Genomic DNA, 26,568 nt, shown 5'->3' on the forward strand with positions numbered 1-26,568 from the left:
TACGTATGTTTTTAGATACATATAATGCAAACTGTTAAATGCTGTCTCTTAAAAAGACTACAGTATTTTTTTTCTCTCAAAATGATTAAAATGTCCTTTTCATCACCCTCATTTACATCTTAGAATTTGAGATGTGATGGAAATGTCCTCTAAAAAACAAACACACACAAAAAAGACAATTTGGTTAAACTTTATTTTAAGGTGTCCTTACAGTGTAATTATACAATTAATTGATGAGTAATAGTAATTAACTACACGTACTTATTATATAATAAGGGTTAGGGTTAAAATTTGCTGTAACTATGCATAATTGACTGATATTACTATAGTAACTACACATAAAATGTCTAACGGACACAATAAAATAAAGTGTTACCGGCAATTCTTCTGTGATATACAGTAGTTATATCCACAGTTACATAAAAGTAAACAAATTAAACATTAGTGAGAGTTTGAATGCGTTTTCAGAAGTCCACATGGCTAAAATCGGAAGAAACGCCCCTAGAACCTTTCGCTCATGAATCTGAGCAAACAAAACACATTCAGGTTTAAGGAAAAGGCTTGAGCAGACTCCTGTATGATAAACGTACAGCATAAAAGAAAAAAAGAAGGTTTTAGTGGCACTATAAATGACATGGTAAATAAATCTGCCTGCATCTCCCCACTCCTTTACTCTCTCAGAGTTAGCTATCTGTCCTCATTCAATAAGAACTCTAGGAAGTAAACAAATGGAGTGCAAGGGGAACACGCACACACTCAGAGAGACACACGCACACATATACACACTCAAGAAAGATAGATGAGTGTTTGGGCTCTTTCCTGCAGGTTGCTGAGTGCTCTAGTTTCTATGGGGAGAGGAATAAGGAGGAACAGAGCACTCTTTAAGGCACTGATGCACACAACTACCTCCCCCTCTCATTCATCAGCTCAGAAGAACGATTAACATTTCAATCTTTCAGTGCAATGGGAACCCTTGAAACTGGACTTAATCACCCAAGAATGATTTGAAATTACTTTACATTACTTTTATGTTTGCCCATAAACATGTATAGGACACATAGGCCATAGAACAAGTATGACTGTTTACTTTAATATTATATAATATGTATTAAAGTGCCCATTTATGTTATTTTAAAGGTTCCTAATGTTGTTTTGGAGGTCTCCTAAAACAATTTCATTTTCTCACATTATACATTGCAGCATCACTTCTTTTCTTACAGTGTCTGAAATGGTTCGATCAAGGATTCTGTCTGTCTGTTCCCCTCCTTTCCGAGAACCTACTCTGCTCTGATTGGTCAGATGGCCTAGTCTATTGTGACTGATCTACCGCTTACAACGCGTGTTGGAAATGAAACGCCCATTACCATATCTAAATTTCAGCTCTTGAGCTTTCTCAGCACTTGTAGACACAGTGATACGAACATTAACAATGGCTTCGGTTTTATCATATCAATAAGAGCCCAAGTCCCAATCCTCTGGAACTGTACACCAAGTTTATTTGCTTTCACAGCGCAGAAAACAGTGTCTTCTCGACATGCCGACAACCCGAACCTACTGTACAACTACACTGTTTGAGGGCTGGTCAAAGTAGAATTTTTTTTATAGCCAGTGAAGACCATATAGGTTGGCATTATGCAAATTTATTACAAACCTATGTAGTTTCGTGCAGGAAGTAAGACTGGAATTACCGATGACTTATTTTAGGCAGTTCAGAATCAGTTCTTTCTTTTAGGAGATAATAACTCCATTTATCGCGCACTTTGATCTTTGAAAATTTGCAGACCTTGACATTCACAAACCGGTATAATACACACTATATGAAAGGATCTGAAAAAGCACTTTAAGATTATGATTGCTTTAAGATTATGGTTACTTTGATGGATGATCCCATTTCTCATTAGTGTAATGTAAAAATCAAACAAACCACAAAAAAAAAAAAGATCTCATTCTCATTGCTACTATAAATAAATTATAAATGCAATTTAGGACAACAAATATTACTATGATGTATACTAATATATTATACTTTGAGATATAATATATAAACATATATCATTTTATTATTATTATTATTATTATTAAATAATTGAAATGCGAATTCGATTTTTTCACATTACAGCAAGCTACTGAGAAATAAGCCAGGGGATTTCAATCTGATTGTCAGGAAAATAAAAATGCAGAAAATATAATTTAATAATATATTCTTACATGTAATGTTTAAATTCCTTTTAATTTGATTTGGACATTTCTTATTTCCGTGAGATTTACTCGAGTGTTTTTGCAAAAAGCCTCTGCTAAATTAATAAATGTAATGTTAATGTATAGTACATAAATAGGTTAATAAGAAGCTGACTGCTTTTAGTGTCAGCTATGCTCTGGTTATTATAACACGGCCACATTAGGGCGGGCACAAAATGCAATTGTGTTGAACAGCGCACATGCACACACACACACAAATGTGTTGTGAAAAGTTATAAGATTGCCTCTGGTGCGTTCTGGGAGATACTGAAATTAAGAATCATGAGGCAGAAATATTTTATAAATTCCTCAATCAATAAAGAACAAATATCCATCCATCATACTGTGAATAGAAAAGCGAAAATAAGTTACGCAACACAGCAGGTCAAAATTGAGCATTATGAAAATATTTGAAATGCATACTGATCCAGATAAATGAGCTATGGCAAAGGGATTGCTTTGATTTATTTAATCAACATAGGGGTTTTTATCATTTTTCATCTGCATACATCAAGAACTCTGCCTTGATATACAACCACAAGCAATAAATAGTGAAGGCTGCATATGGCACTGGAATAGCAATTAATGTAATTAAAGAAAGCCATTTTCCTCATGAATGCACATGTCTACGTGTGTGCCATTGCACTTGTGTAAAAGTAAAGCTTAAAGGGATAGTTCACCCAAAAATGAAAATCCTAATAATTAATGTATTCAATGGAATAAAAAAGTGTTTGGGACGACGTGATGGTGAGTAAATGATGATAAAATGTTCATTTTTGCATGAACTATTCACCGCTAATGTTATCTACAGAATTTGGTTAAATATACAATTAAATTCCAAATGTATTAGGATTTCAAATGAGTAGTTTGCTTTTAGGGATAAATCCAGATGTCATTTACTAGCTGGAACCTCAAATAAAAGAACGTCCTTGAAACGTATTAAACAAACTCTTCATCTAAAGGGCCAAAATTTGGACTGAAACACATTATTATCTGTTTACAAGCAATGTCTAAATGAATTGAATTTCAAGGGCGCAATACAACTCCATGTCTGATGAGATGAGAAAAAATAGATGCAATGTCCCTTAATATTATTCACAAGGTGAGGATGAATGTTACCCTGCATAACAGGATTCAGCTGAGATTAATCCAAACAGACAGGGATGATGGAGGGAAAGAAAAGGAGGACAAAAACCTTATTGGCTTCAGTGAACAGTGTAACACGAGTACGGCACTCTATTAAATATCTTCATAATGGACAAGAGACAGAGAGACAGAGACGCGCTCGCTAAGGTCAATTCATTATTCAAGTGCTGAGGGTGTCTGTGCTTCCAGCCGTTTTTTTGGGCGTGAGCGCTAAACCAGAGACGACAAGCTACAGCGCTGAGAAAAGGTCAAGTAGGCAACCTTTGCATGTTAACAGTTTAATGTCAGCTAGAAGAAGCTGAAACATCAGCAGGAAATTAGCATATGAAATTAGAAATGGTCAACGCCGCATCCAGAGAAGCTGACTGTGTGAGATAACAGCAAATTGGGAACATAGTGGTACTGCAAGTCATCTGCTCTTCACAACGTTGCTCCTGTGTGGGTATCTCTTTGTGTTCGCAAACAAGATTGAGAAGTACTGCCGTTTTAAAAATGTCTATCTGCTAAAGGGACACACACACACATATACAAATATATATATATGTATATAAATATATATATATATATATATATATATATGTGACCAGTCACGGAAAGTAGGGACACAAGTCGGTTCTGGGGCATTTTGAGTTATTCGCATATTCTGAAAGTGTAGTATTCAAGCTTTCTAACGATGTGTAACACATGGAAATCTGATAATATTTGGAGAAGTTGTGGCCATTTGAAGGTAGGCACTCAAAAAAACTGAAATGGTAGAAATCTGCTTCTAAAGATTGGCAAGTTCTCACCCTTCTGGGAATGACAATAGGGCTCATTTACATCTCATTTAGATAAGTCATACCCCCTGTAAAGCTCCCCCGTCTCCCCCTCCCCCCTGAATGTACCAATTCTACAAATTCTCTAAATAAAACATCTCCAGTTAACTGGCAGAGCATTCATTTCGTTCGTTTTTTAAATAAGATACTAGCGCTGAAATGTTTTTTTTTTTTTTAAATCAAGTGATCAAAGTGCTCGTTGCCGCTGCGATCAGTGGCGCAGATACAGTGTTTACGTTTTGATGAGAGAAAAAAAACGAGAAAAAAAAAAAAACCTATACAAGGGCGGATTCGAACTTTCAACCTCTGACACAGCTGGCGAAAGCTCTACCACTGTACCATTCATATACACATTAATTATACAGGCGGATCTATGTATTGCCACTGACAACATGTATTAGGCTACATCTCATTAAACGACAAATTAAACCCCATGTAACCTACTATTTAAATCGATTGCTGGACATCATGTTATTGGCGTCCATCTTCATTGAATTTTGAAATCAGATAGAGCCGGCCAGAGCGCTGCATAATAAGTAGCCACGCCGGCTTATTCAGTATGGAAATACGCACCGACAATGACACGCCCCAACTGCGTGCTAGAATCTCCGAAAAACAAGCCGATTTCAACATCAAAATGTACGCTTTTAAATATACCAATACTGCTATCTCAAACATGGAGAGGCTTCTTCGTGATCTCAACTAACAGATTCTGCAAAAAAACGAAAATCACCAATTTTGAAAAAAAAAAACGCTTCTTTCTCATTTTGCTCGAAAGTTGTGCTGCCGACTTGTGTCCCTGGTTTCCGTGACGGGTCACATATATGTATATATATATGTATATATATATATATATATATATATATATATATATATATATATATATATATATATATATATATATATATATATATGTATATATATACATCCACTATCGGTCAAAAGTTTGGAATCATTAGGATTTTTTTTATGTTTTTGAAAGAAGTGCTCACTAATGCTGCATTTATTAAAAATACAGTGATAATATGAAATATTACTATCTGTTTATATCTGAATATATTTTAAAATGTAATTCATTCCTAAATTTTCAGCATCTTTACTCCAGTCTTCAGTGTCACATGATCTTCCAGAAATCATTCTAAAATGCTGATTTGATGCTCAGGTTTTATCAAGAATTATTGATTTTCAATTAATAATAATGGTTCTTATTCAGTGCTAAAAACTGTTTTTGCTGTTTGTTTGTTTTTTGTGGACACCATTATATATTAATGTCAGGATTCTTTGATGAATAGAAAGTTTAGAGTTAAGTTAAGTTAAGTTAAGTTAAGTTCAGTTCAGTTCAGTTCAGTTAAGTTCAGTTAAAAGAACAGCACTTATTTTATTTAACATTATAAATGCCTTTACTGTACCTAATTTAATGCATCCTTGCTGAATAAAAATCTATTATTATTCATTTTATTATTATTCAAATCTTACTGACCTCAAACTTTTTAATGATATTCACAAAAACATACAGCAGCAAAAACTGCTTCCAACATTGATAATAATAAGAAATGTACCAAATCAGCATAGACTGTAGTAGCCTAATAGTTGTTGAAAATTTCCATCACTGAAATAAATTACATTTTAAAATATATTACATAAGAAATCATAATAGAAAAAAAAGAAAATAGCTATTTTAAAGTGATTTTACTGTATTTTTGATCAAATATTGAGAATCAGAGAAAATGATTTAAAATCTTTCGTTTTAATCTTCAGAATGAACCAATTTGCTAAAATGAATTCCGAACAATGCATCAGAGATTGGCCCTGTGTCAAATGGCACACTCGATGCGGACTTTTGGTCTCGTGGCCTTCGCTCAAGCGTGTCCATGAGGTCCACAAGCCTGTAGGGTATCCCATTTATCATTTTATGATTCAGAAGGGTGCTCATGAGCGGCCCTCTTTACAACCTCTATGATCCCAAGCCAAACCTGCACTCAAATGAACTATACCCAACAGTGATGAAAAGGATTCTAGAAGAGAGTGATTGATTATTGCTCTACTTGCATGGTTTTAAGGCTGCTATAAATAATGTGACACAGAAAACATTTTCAAGTTAAATTGTAAAAAAAAAAGGTTTAAAAACACTATTTTGAGTCACTGTCACAGTCACACTAATAACATTTTTACAATTTATTTGTATCAGTACTTTTATACTGGTCTAATTTGACCAGATAAAATGACTGCGAAATGCACAGTATCAGTGGCAACAGTAAGAATGTATTTTCTTTTAAAAGAGCGATCTGTCTTTTCTTTCAAAGATTATTTATAAACCCGGAGCTGTGTGCAAGAGTACACACCTAAAGGTTTACTCTTGAGGTGTTTGTCTCTTGCTGTTTATTTTTCCTCTTTTTCTCAGTCTTTAAGCTCTGTCTCTAACCAAGCAACAAAAAGGTTTGTTTGCTCAGACAAAACACAGACTGTAGCTGCATTCCAAAACAGGTTACTCATATTTTATCTCGGGATGTCGCGATGTGTTTATTTACACAGCATTTTATGTACACTTTCTTTCTAAAATCTTTTATGTCTGGAGCAACAGGACAAACTGGTAAACGTTTAACAGCTGAGTACGTTTCAGACTAAACAAAGCAATGAATAAATCACAGAGGGATGTGTTACCGCTGTCACTGTTGTCATCCACCAGTATGATTTCTTTGAGCAGGTGTGCCGGGGTGTGGTTGACCACGCTGTGAACAGAACGCAGGATGACAGATAGAGCTTCGTTGACAAAGATGAAGACCACGGAGATCTGGGGAAGGTCATCGGGGTAGGTCAACTGCTTACACCTGGAGAAAACAGACATCAGTGTATTCAGTTTGCAGGTTACATATGTATATATAAATGTGAGGGCATTTGACATTTTTTATGACGGAAAAATCTCAATAGACCATTGTGGCGAGCAGGACAAGGCCGAGGGCCTCGTATCTCTCACGGAGGAGCGGAAGCATAAAGGAGCGACGACCGGTGGAGAGACCGGTGCGTCGCGCAGGTGTCACAATTTGTTGACAAAACCAAGATGTTCATGGTGCAAAGCTTCATCACAAACAAAGAAATCTATCAGTTAAAGAAAATTGTAAGAATTCTAAACCCTGATCTTGTAAATGATAATAGCTAAAAAGCCAAACGTGATGCATGGGTTTCTAGTTTTGTTTTTATAAGCTTTTGCTTGTTTTTGATTTTCTTCTTTTCTTTTAAAAATGAATGAAATTAATATTGCTTCCTTGAATATTAATGGAGCTAGAGATTTTAAGAAAAGAATGGAAATTTATGAATTTGTGAAACAAAACAAGTTAGATGTGGAGATGCTGCAAGAAACTCATAGTGATCTAAAAAATGCTTCTGATTGGGCTAGAGAGTGGGGTGGTCATAATACTTCACTTAGTATTACTACAGCTGTGGGGGGGGGGGTATATTTCACAACACGGTCGTAAAAAACTCACTTGCGGCGGCCTCCTCCCCCTCTCTACCGCTACTCATGTGCGTTTGTTTTGATCAGAGCAAGCCAACTGTATCGTGTGGAGCTATGTCTGACTACCGAGGTGGGTAATCTGGTAATACATCATACATGCGTGTGTTTATGTCGAATTGCCATAAAGCAATTCGTGTTCCGCGCTCGTTCTCGTTCTCGCTTCTCACGAGACTTCCAATTTTTATCTTGCCGGGACGGTAGTCCCCAAGTTGCAAGGTTGGTTTTCCGCCTGGGAAGGCTGGGGGGAGCGGGGAATGTCACCAATATCACCAGAACAGGTTGTTTAACCATCCAAATGATTTCTAGACAGTTTTATTAAGTTAAAAAAGTTACCAAGTTCTCCTTTAACTGCACTTAATCTAATCCAGACAGGAATCATTTAGAACTAAAAGGTTTTTATAACTTTATTTATAAAGGATGTAGGAAAAGCACAAATTAAGCAACTTTGTTTACTTGGAGGCTGATATTTTAAAACTCCAAGAATTGGCAGAGTCTGGTACAAGAGGTTTCTTAGACTTTCTTTTAGATTAAAAAAAAAAAAAAAAAAAAAAACCTTGGCTGATCTACTTGTTCCAGGACACAGGGGGCCTTGGTCAGGTCAAGATTTAAAAATATGAATCAAATGGATTCTTCAACTAAATTCTTTTTTAATTTAGAAAAAAAGAATGGTCAACATAGAACCATTCATGCTTTACGATCTGAATCTGAAATTCTTTTGACAGATCTTTTGGATAATCGCCAGAGGGCAGTTGGTTTTTATGAGAATTTATATAAAAGTGAAGTTGCTGTAGAGCTAGAAAATGAGTTTTTCTTTGAAAAGGGCTACTCGTCCTCGGAGTATGAGTGAGCAACAGAAGGCACTTCAAGGGATGGTGTCTAAAAAAACATCAAGCATCGATGGTATACCAGTGGACTTTTACAAGTCTTTTTGGTCGACAATAGGAGAAGATCTCCTAGAAGTCTTGAATACCAGTCTGGCAAGGGGTAAACTGCCTCAAAGTTGCCTCAAAAAGGGAGATCTTGGAGACATAAAGTGTTGGCGTCCAGTTTCTTTGCTCGGCAGCGACTACAAGCTTTTATCGAAGGTCCTGGCTAATGTAATGGACAGTGTTATTCATCCTGATCAAACCTACAGTGTCCCAGTTAGATTGGTTTTTATGAGAATTTATATAAAAGTGAAGTTGCTGTAGAGCTAGAAAATGAGTTTTTCTTTGAAAAGGGCTACTCGTCCTCGGAGTATGAGTGAGCAACAGAAGGCACTTCAAGGGATGGTGTCTAAAAAAACATCAAGCATCGATGGTATACCAGTGGACTTTTACAAGTCTTTTTGGTCGACAATAGGAGAAGATCTCCTAGAAGTCTTGAATACCAGTCTGGCAAGGGGTAAACTGCCTCAAAGTTGCCTCAAAAAGGGAGATCTTGGAGACATAAAGTGTTGGCGTCCAGTTTCTTTGCTCGGCAGCGACTACAAGCTTTTATCGAAGGTCCTGGCTAATGTAATGGACAGTGTTATTCATCCTGATCAAACCTACAGTGTCCCAGTTAGATCGATATTTGACAACATTTCTTTTATTCGTGATCTTATCGAAGTCTCCAAGATGCTAAACCTAACTTGTGGTTTTATTTCATTATCAAGAGAAAGCTTTTGATCGGGTAGAACATTGTTTTTATGGAAGGTTTTAAATGCATTTGGCTTTAGTGAGAGTTTTATTAACTATATTAAAGTCCTTTATAATGATGTGGAGAGTATTTTAAAGGTCAATGGTGGTTTATGTACTATACTTTTACAGTTTATAGAGGCATAAGACAGGGTTGTGCATTATCTGGAATGTTATATTCTTTAGCAATTGAGCCTTTGTTATATCACAAAGTGATATTCACAAAGTAATATTCAGGCTTTGTTAAATTTGTTGAAAACTTAAAAAAATATATCTTCTGCTAATATAAACTGATAAAAAAGTTAAGCTTTTTTAATAGGGGATTGGACAAATGATAAACCAAAACTTCCTATTGGCCTGGAGTGGGGAAAAATTGGTTTTAAATATTTAGGCATTTTTATTGAAGTAGTTACACAAAAAAAAAAAACTGGGTGGGTATAATTGAGAAAGTTAAAGTTTGACTTGGGAAATGGAAATGGCTGCTTCCAAAAATGTAATTTAGAGGGCGAGTTTTAACTGCTAATAATTTAGTGGCGTCTTCGCTGTGGCACAAGTTTGTTTGTCTAGATCCCCCGTTAACTTTGTTAAAACTACAAGCACTGCTTGTTTTTTTTTTGTGTGTGTTTTTGGGATAAGATGCATTGGGTCCCGCCAATGTGTTTTATTTCTTTCCAAAGAAGAAGGTGGTCAGGGTACATCTGCAAAGTTGAATAGCTGCTTTTAGATTACAATTTGTGCAAAGACTTTTAACTGTTTCAGATGTTTTTAACTGGAATGCTGTAGCAAGATTGATTTTGAATAGGTTGGGTCATTTTAATTTGGGCAGGACAATTTTTTTGATGGATCCACTGAAATTAAGTTTTCCTATGTTACCTGTTTTTTTATAAGAATGTTTTTAAATTGTGGAATCTTTTAACTTTTCAAAAAGTGGAAGACTCAAAATCTCTTTACTGGCTATTACAAGAACCTTTAATCCATGGGAAGTGTTTGGATTTAACGAACAATTTTTTCCTTCCCGGACTAAACAAAGCACGTATTGACAACAAAATAGTGACTCTTGGCCGTTTGCTAGCTGTACTTTATTTTGAAAACAAGGAAGCAACATCTCGATATCTTGGAATCAATTCTAATCGCGTTATAGCACAACTTCTTCAGAGATAGGAATCTGCTATAAGTGATCAAGAGAGACTTTTGTTATTTGACTATAAAAACGAACTGTGTCATCCAGACTTGGAAGAGTGTTTTCCAGGTTTGATTTTTGCTCTTAAGTTGGATGGGTGCACTGGGTTTTATCTTGAATAAGCTGATTCTTTAAGTGTTGATTTTTTTTTCCTGTGACAGAAAGCTTTTGTATAAATATACTGTGTAATTGTTTTTAACAAGAAAAAGTTGAATAATAGGATAGATACACCTTGGGATGTTTTTTTTTTTTCAAGCTGAATGAAGACAAATAAAAAACAGAATGGAGAGTCTTTTACAAACCACCTTTGACCAAAAAGACAGGAGACTTACAATGGAGAATTGTTCATGGTGTCAGTCAATTCTTTTACTTCTGTCTTAAATCTTGAAAGCACTGATAAGTGTCCTTTTTGTGATGACAGAGAAACTATTTTTCATGCTTTTTTAAACTGTTACAGACTTGAACCACTGGTTTCTGTTTTAAAAGATGTTTTTAAAAAATGCAATGAGGTATTCTCACAAGAGATTTTAATTTTAGGATGTAAATATGTCTTAAAGGGGGGGTGAATTACTGTTTCATGCATACTGAGTTTTTTACACTGTTAAAGAGTTGGATTCCCATGCTAAACATGGTCAAAGTTTCGAAAGTTAAGTTGTGCGTTTGAAGGAGTATTTTTGTTCCAAAAATTGTCCTTCCGGTTTGTCACAAGTTTCGGAAAGTTTTTTTCGAGTATGGCTCTGTCTGACGTAAGAGAGGGCGGAATTTCCTTATATGGGTCCTAAGGGCACTTCTCCAGTAAGATCGCGGGCGCGCGCGCACTCGTAAAACAGAGCAAGAGAGTGAAAGCAGTTCGCCATCAAAGCGCCCTGCCCGGCTTTTGGGAAGTCAGTGTCACCAAAGAAGTGTGTTTTTGGTTGCCAGGGCAAGACAACCCTGCACAGATTCCCAAAGAACCCGGCGTTAAGGGACCCGTGGATGGAGTTTGTTTTCCTGAGCATAAACGGAGTTGTGCAAGACTGTTGTTCCCTGCATTTCGACGATGATTGTTTTATAAACAAAGCCCAGATCGTCTAATGCTTAAGGATCGAGCAGTCACAATGATAAAGGTTCGCGGTCGTGCGTTGGAACGGTGAGTAAAACTGTTGAACAAATGTCTCTGTGTGTTGTTAGCTCGGCGCGTTAGCACAGCTTTAGCTTCGCCCACACGGCCCGCCCCCAGCCGCTCGTTTTTTTCCGGAAAGACTCGGTACAGCCAATCTTTCAATTAAAAATATAATAAAACAAAAGACTTTTTGGAGATATGAAGGATGCAATATTACTCTATAGGTACTCAAGATTAACAGGAGATTGAGTGAAAATGAGCATTTCACCCCCCCCTTTAAAGAAAAGTTAAGTTAAAGTTTAACTTAAAGTTTGTTTGTCAACTGCTTAATTTTGTGGTGGGAAAAGCAAAAATGGCCATCTATTTGAGCAGGAGAAAAACTTGAAAAACATTGTTGTATTGTTTTTTAACTTGGTACAATCTAGAATCTTAATTGATTTTTATTATTATACATGTATTGATGATCTGCTTTCCTTTGAAAATATTTGGAGGTGTAATATTCCTCTATGTGCTATTTTTGAAGATGAATTAATTTTCACACTTTGCTGATTTATATTAAGTTTATTTTGATTTTTTTTTTTTTTTGGCTATATAATTGTAACAGGATGAATTTTTGTAAACAAAACCTTTGTGAATTCTCAAAAAAAAAAATCTGCTTTTAATGAAACTTTTTCTAAGGAAATATTTGTTTTGGGTGCAAAATATGTGCAGAAAAGACGAATTGATTGTCAATTAATAAATTTTATCTTGGGTCAAGCTAAACTAGCTATCTCTTCAAGTAGAAAAAATAAGATTGAACAAAGGCCTGGACATAATGTTACTGTGTTGTTTCCAAATCTTATAAAGTCTAGAGTGTTGATTGAATTTAATTTTTATAAATCTATGGATGATCTTATTTCTTTTAAACTAAAATGGTGTAGCAAAGGAGCATTGTGTTCTCTGATTTTTTTTTTTTTCACATTTTCTGTAATTTTTATTCTCTGTGATAATTTATACCTTGTGATTTGTTTTATGTAGATTTGTAATAAAGAGCATTTAAAATTCAAAAAATTCTCTCTCTCTCTCTCTCTCTCTCTCTCAAACTGCATTAATGACTGCCTTAGTCTGCTGTCAGTGGCTGAAGTCTCCTTTACTAGCTCTAAAATTACATTTTGGAATTAGCAACGGAGGCCTAGGTTGAGATGCGTAAGAAATTAAGAGTGTTTTAAGGATGTTTGAATGTTTGGGGTGTGGTAACCTGTTGATTTATTTAAAACTAATGCTTTGTGTTATGGCCGGATTACCACCTCGGGTATGCATTATTTTTCTAATAATTCAACGGCCCGTCGTCAATTATTCCTTACAAAATACAACTCTAAGTCTCAAAACTTAAGATTAGTTAAATATGCCCATATTGACTGCATTCTAGCTATTGACAAAGATCGACAAGCCCCTAAATTCATTCCCACATGTACCCGTATCTTGTGGGGAAAATTGAGGCATGCCAACATAGCCTTTATTTCACACTGTAAATGCAGACTAGTTACTATGGCAACCATAAGTTCTTGATCAACATCTCACTGTGAAATCCCTCCCTCTATCCATCCTGAGCCCTGGGAAAACAGCATGAGGCTCCTGCCTGTGTGGACTTACTTACTACTCTCAGCTCTTTTAATATGGCTGAGGATTACGGAGCTCAGGAATAGGTTATATTTCATAAAATACGATTACAGAGTCTAGGTTTGGCATTTAGCAGATTAAAATTCTCTGGGCAATCACATTATTGAAGAATACAAAAGTTGTTTGCTCACAAAAAAGGTATACTGAACAAAAATGGATCAAATTACATACAACCAAGACAATAAAAGCATATATGTGCATCAATATTGCATTAAACTGGAAGATCAACTGATATTAGTTAATAATGAGCATCGTTACAGTATATATTCTAAAATGTGCAGACAATACATACACATACAGTACACACACCTGAAAATCACTGTTTATTTCATTTGTATCTTTGATCTTATTTTATTACTGACTCTTTTACAAGGCACTTGAGTATTATTTTCTTGTTTCCTTTCTCTTCTACACAGCTTTTGTTCTGATCTATTTGTTTGTGACCTCTCTTTCACTATGTTTTCAAATCCCTTCTATTAATAACACACCTAAATCAAATGTCACACGTAGGAGGCAATACAAACCTAACAACCTGCGTACCTTTCCTGTGTCTTCTATTACTTTGTTCTCTTTTCCTATTGGTCTCTGGGATTGCCAGTCTGCTGTAAACAAAGTTGATTTCATTACATCTAATTCTAGTCATTCAGGTCTCAGCCTATTGGCACTGACTGAGACCTGGATCAGACCAGAAGACACTGACACACATGCTGCCCTCTCCACTAACTTCACTTTCTCACACACCCCTCGCCTGACCAGAAGGGGTGGAGGTACTAGTCTTCTCATCTCAAATGTTTGGAAATTTGATTCTTTACCAGCTCTGTGTGACAACAGCTCATTTGAATTTCATTCCATTACAATCACTAGTCCTATTAAAATCCATTTTGTAGCTGTTTATTCTGCCGTGCAAAGGCAAAAGACCGTAACTTCGTTTTTGGTCGAAAATGAGTTGTTTATATTTTTGGCACATTCAAGACCTTCTTTATCATGTGGATAAGTATCTTGAATAAATTCCGTTTATTTTTCGAGAAAATAATGATTTGTCTTAACAGTAACTTCCAAAAGCCCACGAGAAACCAAGGCAGAACACCGTAACATCAGTTACCGCTCTTTGGCTTTGTTTTGGAACGCTCAAATTACGAGTTACGGTGCTCTGCCTTTGTTTAGCCGCGCGTCAATATGAAGTTACGGTGCCGGTGATTAATCAAATAATGCTACCTACCAGATTGTAAGGTTATCTGCCTTTGTTTTAATGTCCATTAAAATTAAAATTACGGTGTATCCTGTGTACTTTGTACAGCTGCCATCAGTCACTCTAACTTCTGATGTCCTCAGAGCGGTCAGAACATTTAGTATGGTCTGCTCCATCGACAAACGTGCGATTACGATCGCGAAGGATTATGCAGAGTTGACAGAAAAACGTTACACATTGCCGTATCAGATGAATACAACCATGAATTAAAGCTCGCAAACTAGCTGGCAGAGTGCCAAAACTTCGCCTTCAGCCCCGCCCTAAACGCGGTCGAGTCAACGCTGGACTAATAGGAGGTATTTTGTCATGTCAAATGTATTAAAAATGCCATCAGAATGCAACCAAAGCACAGGATAGCAATAAGTAGATGGCTATAAATAATTGTAAATCATACAAAATAAATGCCATGATCACTAGATTTTATACAGGTGTGTACTATAATGATTTTGTTAATGGTGATCAGCAACTAAATATTGATAATGTGGAAGTTACGGCCTTTTGCCTTGGTATGACCTCTCACTTTTTGCTGACAATACAAAGGCAGAGTACAGTAACTTTAAAATAGTGGTCAAAAGTCAAGTTTGAGCTCAAGATTTTTTTATGTATATAATTTCCATTACTAAAACATTTATTTGCCAAATTTCCAGTGTCCTACCTATAATTAATTAAGCGGGACAACTAAAAATCTTTAAAGTCATTTTTCTCAGTTCCACACTCTAGCAACTTAAGGTCTTTTGCCTTTGTAGGGCAGTATTGTCCCCCAGGTCAGCTTGGCAGTTTCTTGGAGGAGCTTGATGTGCTACTCTCATCCTTCCCGGAGGATGGTACCCCTCTCATAATTCTTGGAGACTTCAACATCCACCTAGAAAAACCTCAGGCTACTGATTTCCACACTCTGCTTGCCTCATTCGATCTCAAATGAGTATCTACTGCAGCTACTCACAAATCAGGTAACCAATTGGACCTTATTTACATGCGTTACTGCTCCACTGACCATACACTGGTCACTCAGCTGCACACCACAGATCACTTTCTCCTCACTCTCAACCTCAACCTGCCTCAGAACACAACACACACTGCTCCAAAGATCACCTTTCGGCGAAACCTACGCTCACTCTCAGCCTCTCGCCTATCCTCTTTGGTCTCATCAACACTTCCTCCACCTGATCAGCTCTCAACACTAACAGTGAAACTGATATTCTTTTCTCCACTTTAACATCCTGCTTGGACAACTTCTGTCCCCTTTCCTCCAGGCCAGCCCACGCCACACCCTCTGCCCCCGGTTATCTGATGTTCTCCGTGAACATCGTTCTAAACTCAGGGGTGCAGAGAGGAAATCGACAAATCGAAAGATCTTACTGACCTTGGTCTTTATCAATCCCTCCTCTCTTCCTTCTATGCTAATATCTCTACTGCTATAATGACTTACTATCATAACAAATTAACAATTCTTCTGACTCTCGCATGCTCCACCTCCTCCCCCTCCCCCTTCATGAACCCTAACAGCAGACGATTTTGCCACACTTTTCATAATTAAAATAACCACCATCAGCGGCCAATTTACCAAACCACAAACTGACACGCACATCTTACCAGCTAACACACACATTCTACCCTCATTATCTCTGCTTTCAGAGGCAGAAGTATCCAAACTCCTCCTTTCCAATCGCCCTACTGTCCGCTTGATCCTATTCCCACTAATCTACTTCAAGCCATTTCTTCCTCAGTTGTACCCGCACTCACGCACACCATCAACACCTCTCTTCACACTGGTACCTTTCCCACAGCATTTAAGCAGGCTCAGGTAACCCCACTGCTTAAGAAACCCACTCTAAATCCAGCACGTTTGGAAAATTACAGACCGGTATCCCTTCTTCCATTCATTGCGAAAACACTTGAAGGAGTTGTTTTCAACCAGATTATCTTCCTTTCTTACACAGAACAACCTCCTGGAGAAAAACCAGTCTGGTTTCAAAAGCGGACACTCAACTGAGACTGCCCTGCTCTCAATAATTGAAGCTCTGAGACTGGCAAGAGCAGCTTCCAAATCCTCAGTTCTCATCCTGCTGGATCTGTCTGCTGCCTTTGACACAGTTAACCACCAGATCCTTTTGTCAATCCTAAAGACGAAGGGCATCTCGGGAATCGGACTCCAATGGTTAAAGTCTTACCTCTCAGGTAGGTCCTTCAGGGTGTCTTGGAGGGGTGAAGTGTCTAAGACCCAATATCTAGCTACTGGGGTGCCTCAGGGCTCAGTGCTTGGACTACTTCTCTTCTCCATCTACATGTCATCACTTGGATCTGTGATTCAGAAACATGGCTTTTCCTATCACTGCTACGCTGATGACACACAACTCTACCTCTCATTCAAGCCTGATGATCCAACGGTAGCTGCTCGCATCTCAGCCAGCCTGACAGACATTTCTGGCTGGATGAAGGACCACCACCTTCAACTAAACCTCGCAAAGACAGAGCTGCTTGTGGTCCCGGCCAACCAAACACTACACCACAACTTCTCCATTCAGCTTGGTTCGTCAACCATAACTCCTTCAAGGTCAGCCAGGAACCTTGGAATTGTGATTGATGATCAATTGAACTTCACAGACCACATTGCTAGAACTGACCGGTCCTGCAGATTCGCCTTATACAACATTAGGAGGATCAGGCCCTTCCTATCAGAGCATGCTACACAACTCCTTGTCCAAGCGCTTGTTCTATCCAAACTGGACTACTGTAATGTTCTCCTGGCTGGTCTTCCAACTTGCACTTGCATATATATATATATATATATATATATGAAGAGTTCAGATGCAAAAGCCTCTAAGTGCCATCTGAAATTTTCTTCTAGAATGATCATTTTTATCAAGCTCGTATATTTAAGTTCAGTAATTTCACTTAAATGACAATTAATAGGTAATTTTCATTGCCATTTAAGTGAAATTACTGAACTTAAATATACAAGCTTTATAAAAATGATCATTCTAGAAGAAAATTTCAGATGGCACTTAGAGGCTTTTGCATCTGAATTCTTCACATATATATATATATAACTATCTGCATTTTGAAGAGCTCTATACAGTGTTTCAGTTGAGGACATTTTTCATTTATACTGCAAGACAACAATTACAGATCACAGATGACTAATGGTCCACTAAAACAATGAGTTTGGCAATTTATGCATGAGAATTTCTTTCATTACAACCTCCATAAATGATTTCCCTGTAAGATCTGAGGTCAGCAGGCAATTGTGCCTAGTCTAACACAACCGCACTATCACTCTAGCACGAATACTGGTATTTTTATGCGGAATGTTAAACAGTGAAGTCTTTTTTGAAATAACAAGCATAAAATGTCCCTGTTTGACAGACATCACAGAAATACTGTGTCCAGAGAAATCACAAAAGTCTCTGTTTTAGCCCAAGGCTCTGTAAACGGCAAAAAAGATCTGACCATGGCTTGTGTGTTATAGCCTATCAGAAATCCTGGAGTTGCACCTCTACCCGTCAGTCATACTATGCACTGGGGTTTGCAGCATTGACTTTGAAGGATGGAGGTTTAGAGAGGAGGTATGCAGTTGAAGGGATGAGATGTGGTCTGATTCCATGGCAACTCTAGTCCTCGAGGTCCACTTACCTGCAGAGCTTAGCTCCAACACAGCCAGGACTTGACATTAACACCTGCCAACCCACTAAATGCAGGTGGATTTCAGCAGTGGCGTGTAACATAATCACTCCCACTAGCCACTTTGGCGGGTTAAATGCTATATTAAATTAAATTAATATATACAGTGAGGGTTTCAGAGTGAAGCGCAATGCTTTAATTATTTACATGCATGCAGGTTACATGTTTCTTCCAGCGTCTCAGAGATCCATTCACAGTAAATGCTGCACGATATGTGTCTCTGCGTGTGCTGTTTGTTTGGGTTTTCAATAACATGCATTTGGGAAAGCATATTAAGTCTGACACGCTTTGTGTTTCATAGCGAAGTGTCACACTGTTATTATGTACATGCGCGGAGCGTGTCCCAGCAGCTCAGGTGAACAAACTCCATCTCTGCATATGTTGCGAGTACAAAAGTGAGCTAGTTTAGGCTAAAATTGCTTACAGCAGCTTTAAATTGTCCTTTATTGTTGGGTAACATTTAAGACACTTCATCATGAAAAAGAACAGAATGGTTCCTGTGTAAATCGATGTAAAAACAAAACAAAAACTCTCTTACAAAAATTGCTGAGTTCAGTACAACAGTTTATGCACGAATGGATTTATGGATTTACAAAAAAATGTATTCTGCTCATCATGAATAAGGCCCCCAAAAATGTTTAATTTATATAAAAGTATATGGACAAACCAGCATAAAAACTTTTTTTAAGATATGCCATACTAAGAATTACTCAAGCCCATTAAAAAAAAAAAAAAAAAAAAGAATCTTTTTTTCCCGCCCTTAAAAGCATGGATAATGTTCCTTGATCCCCCTTCTGCCAGTCGATAATATTTAATGGCTCTACCCCCCTCGGTGAAAATCCCCTCACCCAATCTGGAGCAACAGCTTTCCCTGTGTGAATTTACACACTTGCACCCACACACTCACACGTGTGAAAGAGCAACGTAGTCTTAGTGAGTCAGTAATGGTGATGTTCAGTGTTTTAACTGCAGGTGGAGAACAGCCAGTCTGAAATGATGCAACAATCCAAAGATATCCAAAAACACAATTCACATTAGGTGTTCTCAAATCTCAAATTCCCGCTCTATCTATAAACTATATGCAAACAATGAGTACACTATACAAATAGACAAAGCCAGGGCTATTGAAGTTAAAGTCAGCATGAAACGGAAGTTGCGAAAGTCTTTTCTTCCCCATCTTAACATAATATATATATGAATAATAATAATAATAATATGTAGTAATAGGTAATAATAATAATAATAATAATAATAATAACACATATTATGAATATTTGTACTCAATCAAAGATTACAAATGATTAAAAATAGGCTTGTTTTTCAAGCGTTGATGTGACATTGCACTGTTGTTTTGGTTGTTTTTGCACAATTGCTATTTCACCTGAACGCAGCGATGCTTTTCTTTGTGATAACACATAGAAGGATTTACTTGGATTTATTTGATGTATTCATGCACATTTCATGGAAAAAATATGGCTGGTGACATCAGTTTTGCATTCACAGTGCTTTGCATGAGCAATTGAGGAAGAAAAAAAAATAAGGGATTGGAATAACAGCAAAAATAAGGGATTGGAATAACAGCAACCTGCTGGGAAGGAGAAAAAAATGCTTTAATGGCTTGATCAATCAAACCTTCCTTATGCTGCTATGGCTGCAAAACTACATGGTATTAGAGGACTGTTATAAATATCTTTGAATGATATCTGCACAGCTGTCACTGTTGAAACTATCATAATATTTTGTTTTTTATGCACTGGATGTTAGCCATAGCTGCATGCTCGCTTTAGTACATTCTAGCTGATATAATAAATATTCCATAAACATGCAGTCCAAGAATTGATCATTTGACTTTTTTTGAGGCTGTAGTTTATAAAAGTGTCTGCTAAACAATCTTTATATATATATATATATATATATATATATATATATATATATATATATATATATATATATTGATGACAATATTATGATAATGATCATATAGTATATAGTTGCTTATGTATGTATGTATGTATGTATATATATATATATATATATATATATATATATATATATATATATATATATATATATATATATATATATATATATATATATATATACACTGTATATATATATATAGTACCAGCCAAAAGTTTGGAAATATTACTATTTTTAATGTTTTTGAAAGAAGTCTCAATGCTCATCAAGCCTGCAGTAAAAAAAAAAAAAAAAAAATATATATATATATATATTATGAAATATTATTACAATTTAAAATAATGGTTCTCTTTTTTAATATACTTTAAAATGTAATTTATTTTTGTGATGCAAAGCTGAATTTTCATCAGCAAGTACTCCAGTCTTTGGTGTCTTATGATCCTTCAGAAATCATTCTAATATGCTGATTTATGATCAATGTTGGAAACAGTTGTGCTGCTTAATATTTTTTTTATAACCTGAGATACTTTTTTCAGGATTATTTGATGAATAAAAAGTTAAAAAGAACTGTATTTATTTAGAATAGAAATCTTTTGTAACAATATACACTACCGTTCAAAAGTTTGGGAACAATAATTTTTTTTTTTTAAGAAATTAGTACTTTAATTCAACAAGGATGCGTTAAATTGATTTTTTGCGTTAAAAATGTTTTTATTTTGAATAAATGCTGTTTTTATGAATAAATGCTGTTAACGTTTTACTCATCAATGAATCCTGAAAAAAGTATTCCAAAAAAATATATTAAACTGCACAACTGTTTCCATCATTGAAAATAACTGAGTATCAAATCATCATATTAGAATGATTTCTGAAGGATCATAAGACACCAAAGACTGGAGTACTTGCTGATGAAAATTCAGCTTTGCATCACAAAATAAATTACATTTTAAAATATATTAAAAAAGAGAACCATTATTTTAAATTGTAATAATATTTCATAATATTAGTTTTTTTTTTTTGTTTTTTTTTGTTTTTTTTTACTGCAGGCTTGATGAGCATAAGAGACTTCTTTCAAAAACATTAAAAATAGTAATGTTTCCAAACTTTTGACTGGTACTGTATATATATATATATATATATATATATATATATATATATATATATATATATATATATATATATATATACAGTATAAATATTTGCAGTATATATTGTTTTATTGACTCATTAAACCAAAATAATCTGTATGTGCATTTCAAATGACAGATGCTTTTCCATACAATGTGGGCTGTGCTATGTTGTGTATTCATTTAGCTTCACGACCATAAGTAATGTTACACTTTCATTGCTCTAGTTACTATCTGCAATCTAGGCCATTGCTCAAGTCTGAATTTGTACCGCTGGACAGGGCCAGGCAGCTGCGGGCTGTAACAAGATGAGAGATGGACTCATCCGTGTGAAATAGAGCCAAAGCTGGCTGTCCAGTTATCATAATTTGACCTGGAACAAAGCATGACAGAAACAGACACCTAGATTAAGACGTATTCCCATCTCTCTCTCTCTTTTCCCACTGCCTCTCCCTGAATCATTTCTTTCCATAAGACTTCACATTAACCTCTAACACTTCCTTTCCATTCTGGTTCCAGTCTAGAAGCAACTTTCTGATTGTGATCACATACCTCAGCTAAAAAAACATTTGCCTTGTCACCGCTCCATGTTTTCAATGATAACATCTCATCAGCAGAAGAAGGATCTACTTTTGATCTCATTGCTGCTAAATAAAGACTCAAAAGAAGAACAATCCATTGATTCTTTTATACACGTTCTCTCAAAATGTAAACACTCTCCTAATGCCCTACACTTAATGTGCCAATACATTTCATTCATTTGGTATTGTTCAATCACCTTATACAGTTTCCTGCATCATCTTTTCCTGAGTCAATAATAAAATGGCTCATTGATGTAGTTATATTGATTTGTTTTCTTTGGTTGGTGGTAAATTCATTTGCCTCAAGTAGTTTGAGCTAAGGTCAGCTTGACCTTTTTAAGAGACTACTTTTCTTGTGCCTGCATAAAATATACGGCCTTTGTAGTTTGAGAAAACACATCAATTAGACCTTCGGCTAGAGAGACTGAAGAACCACGTATCCTGGAGATTTGCAATTAAATATACATTAAAGACAAACGGCCATCAATGCACTGCCCCTTCTGGACATCAAAGACCTTTGGAGGATGACTCGTAGTAAGCATTAGCCAAGTAACACATCAACAACTGCGTCAGAGAAACAAACCACTCTGAGGCTCAATGCTGCTGGCTGAATGCTACTGGTTGTGCAACTTAACAGATGTACAAATGCATACAAATTCCTATTTATGAATATTAAAATCATGGCATTAAAGTTTTCTCCTGTGCTGTGACTGATAATAAAACCATAAAATACACCAAAACGGAACATAAATTCGCAAAATACATCAATTTTATTAGTTAGCTGTAATTCAAATCTTTAGAATCCGTGCGATTGTGAGGAACAGATCCAAATTCAGCCCTTTATCCAGCGATTTAATCTCCATTCTCAACGACGACAGTAAACGTCAAATCCCGCACTCTTTTGAATTAAAAAATTGCCACCTCAGTAAGCTTGAGGCACATTTTACGCCAGCGCAACACTATCTCACGACCAATTCGTACATATTTTACGAGGTGGCTAATTCGTATGAATTCGTACGACCTCACTCATATGAATTCGTACGATTTATTTTAAAAAATATTCTAAATTAAACAATTGGGCTTCAGTCAAGTCATATTGCACAAATAATTGATCCGTTCAGTTCATACCGTTATTAAAACTCCTAAATTGTAATGTATACAATTATTTAATAGTCTGATTTTATGTTTCGCTGTAGGTGGTCAGATTACCAGCAAAATGTGGGAAGTAACCGGCACATTACCGGCCCACTTCAAGCACTGAGGATAGGGTTTACGGATCTAACATTAATCTATAAATTGTTAAAAAGGAAATTATACAGATTTATCTGATATAAAAGAATCGTAAATATTTCACGTTTTTTAGCTGTTCAAATGTAATAATGCTGTTTAAATGTTGCCAATATGTCCATATTGTACGTTTCAGCATCTACCTAAACATACAAAGTATGTTTTGTGTCTGTAAAGGGCCTTTCACACTGGGCGAATAATTTGCGTGATGGTTTTATTTTTTGATCAGCTGTTTGTGTAACGAGTGCTTCCAGACCGGGAGCACTTTTTTTTTTCGCTTCGATGTCGATTTTTTTTTACTTTTGCGGCGACAGAAAAGGCTTCAGCCAATCATATACTACAAGGACAACGATTTGAAAGACAATGTGTGGCGTAGCATTGCCAACCAACTCGGTTATCACGACTGTGAATATGTTGTGTGATAGTTTAAGTCGTTGTATAGTCCTGTGCTGTGTAGGCTAGCAGGCTAAACTACATTTGGGATAGAAAGCTAACACTATTATCGTCAAAGATAGAGACAGAGACCGTGTTTACTTTGAACATGTAACGTTAACAAAATGTAGAGAGACTATTTAGGGCTGCTTTTAGTATGCTATACATTCTTTGTGTGATATCTACAGTTTCTAGTCGAATGATTTTAACTTACTTAACTTAATGTTGAAGCTCTCTGAACGTCACAGAGTATTAACACAGAGTTTTGGTTTTAACACGAACTATTCGCACATGAACTATTCGTTTTTTCATTTGAAAGGGCCTTAAGAGTTACATATTAATACCTGTATTAACAATGAAACCAGGCTGGTTCTCTACAGACATTTCAAAAGAGCACTGGGCCCTAACATCTCAAGGACCACCCAAATCTACCCAGCGAAGACTACCCATATTAGAATGATTTCTGAAGGATCACGTGACACTGGAGACAAGAGTAAAGGCCCTTTCACACCGGATGCGTAACGAAAAAGCGAATAGTTCGTGTGCGAATAGTTCGCGTCAAAACCATTCACATGAGCCGCGTAAACACGATCTCTATCTCTATCTTTGACGATAGCTTTCTATCCCAAATGTAGTTTAGCCTTTTAGCCTACACAGCACAGGACTATACAATGACTAAAACTATCACACAACATACTCACAGTCGTGATAACCGAGTTGGTTGGCAATGCTACGCCACACAATCATTGTCCTTGAAGTATGCGATTGGCTGAAGCCTTTTCTGTTGCCACAAAAGTAAAAAAAAATCGACATCGAAGCGAAAAAAATAAAAGTCGTTTTTTCGCCGCAGCACATTCGCGTTCGGTGTGGAAGCACTCATTACACAAACAGCTGATCAAAAAATAAAACCATTGCGCAAATTATTCGTGCGTCAAAATCGCGTCCAGTGTGAAAGGACCTTAATGATGCTGAAAATTCAGCTTTGCCATCAAAGGAATAAATTACCTTTTAAAATATATTACAGAAAACAGTTATTTAAATTGTGTGTATATACATTTTACCATAATACTGTTTTACTGTCTTTTAATCAAGTAGCTTGGTGAGCATAAGATACTTCTTTCAGAAACATTTCACAGACTTAACAGACTTAATTAAACGAACTGTAATTTAGCGCTGCCCATGAGAATGATACAAACACATTTTACAGTGTTACTTGCAAAATTATGAAAGTGAGGACTGCAAGCCGAAGTTCATTTTGATTTTTCATGTTTCTTACCAAACAAGAGCCTGTGAATTATTTACCACGATTACAGTACATGTTAAAGAAATCATTATCATTAAGTTTTCATTCTCGAAACAAGAAGAGGTGTTAATAGTTCCTTCCCCTCGTGCTGATTGAGGGTCGGATTTGTGATGGCTTGGATTGTGCAAGTCAGACGGCGATATCTTGGGTAACACATGTTTGTGTACAGGAGCGTGAATGATTGTGTTTATCAGCGATGCAAATGGGAAGCATTATTGCCAAGACACACATACAAAGAATCGTGATTTGCACACAGTTTGAATCACAACAACTAAAGCGGCATCAGAATAGCAATTACAAGACAACCTCCATCATCAACAATGGCTTCAATCAAACAAAGACCCATCAGTGTGATAAAAGCAACTTTTGTCTAGAATATCTGAAAAGAATTCATATTTTTAAATTTCGTTTTTTACAGTTGACCACCATTAACCACAACAAACCAAGCTAGCTATCAAAAGAAAACCCAGATACGGATAGCCTTTCGTATCTCCTCTCAATCACTGGATCTGTGCTTTGGGTCATGTTCTAAATATATATAACTTATTATGAATGACCATTAATATTCCAGAGCTGTTTCTAAGGTCGTTTTCCCCACATTTAAAATACCCCTGGACTGTTGTTGCATTATTAACATTCCAACCATTAACACTATCCTAGTGGGCAGGGATACTATTCCACACAGTCATATCTCCTTTGTCTAACACAATGCTTTTTCACTGCCAGCTATTGACTCTATTAATGTGATTCTTCCCTGAAGGGCATTGTAATGCTAACATGTGGGAAGTGATTCAGCCACTGGGCTATTTATAAACCTGTTTTTCCTTTTGAAAATCAACCCTGCAGTGTAGATGGTTTTAAAGGGCCATGGCATGTGTGGCAGGACAAGTCAATAAAGTCGTATTTTGTTGCACACCACTCCAAATTTTACTTTTACTTCAGAACAAATCACAAAATGGAATAAATGTTTTCAAATATCTTGTGAACAAATTCTGTTCACCCTCGTGTCGTTCCGAACCTACATCGCAAACTTCTTTCTTTCTACTTTTGATTATAAAAGAAGATATTTTGAGGAATATTTGAACTGTTTTATCCATACAATGAAAGTCAATAGTATTCAAATCAACATAAACCCAATTAACCTTACCTTTATTGGGAAAAAATAAAGTTTTGTTTGTTTCTTTATAGTTTAATGCCATGCCAGCTACCACAGCTATATTTATGGTGAGAAAAAAAGTGAGAGATATAATAAATAAATAATGTACACAAACTTTTTTTTATTTCCTTTTGTGTTCCACAGAAGAAAGAAAGTCATATAGGTTTGGAATGACATTAGGGTTAGTAAATAATGATCTCCTTATTAATATATGGAATTTAATTTAATTTTCAATGCAAAAACCAAGGTTATAATAGTTAAAAAGAAAAAAAAAAAGAAAAATAAAACCATGCAAAAACATTATAAAAAAAATTGTTACTTGAAATAAAATAAACTTTAACTGAGATAAAAAAAATATTTTTTAAAAAGTGCAGACTTATATTATTTCAGCTAGTTCCCAAAGAAACATTTTTCATTTAGTTTAACTTGATGTGCTAAAACAATTAAACCAAAAATTAAAAAAATGAATAAAAAATATATAGACATGTAAAAAACAATAAAACTGACAAAAACACAACAAAAT

The 26,568-nt window shown here is 35.9% G+C and overlaps 1 protein-coding gene across 1 annotated transcript in view; it reads right to left on the reverse strand.

Moving 5' to 3' along the window:
* The window catches only part of galnt9 (polypeptide N-acetylgalactosaminyltransferase 9), a gene marked incomplete at both ends in the record, with an annotated part of 85,407 nt that overhangs the window by 47,190 nt on the left and 11,649 nt on the right, over window positions 1-26,568 (reverse strand). Inside the window, one exon of the mRNA XM_081366417.1 lies at window positions 6,861-7,027. Within this exon, the coding sequence (XP_081222543.1) occupies window positions 6,861-7,027 (167 nt within the window). The remainder of the gene's footprint in view (window positions 1-6,860; window positions 7,028-26,568) is intronic.

The sequence above is a fragment of the Scardinius erythrophthalmus genome (assembly GCF_964197995.2).
Source record: "Scardinius erythrophthalmus genome assembly, chromosome: 5".
NCBI classification, from domain to species: Eukaryota; Metazoa; Chordata; class Actinopteri; order Cypriniformes; family Leuciscidae; genus Scardinius; species Scardinius erythrophthalmus.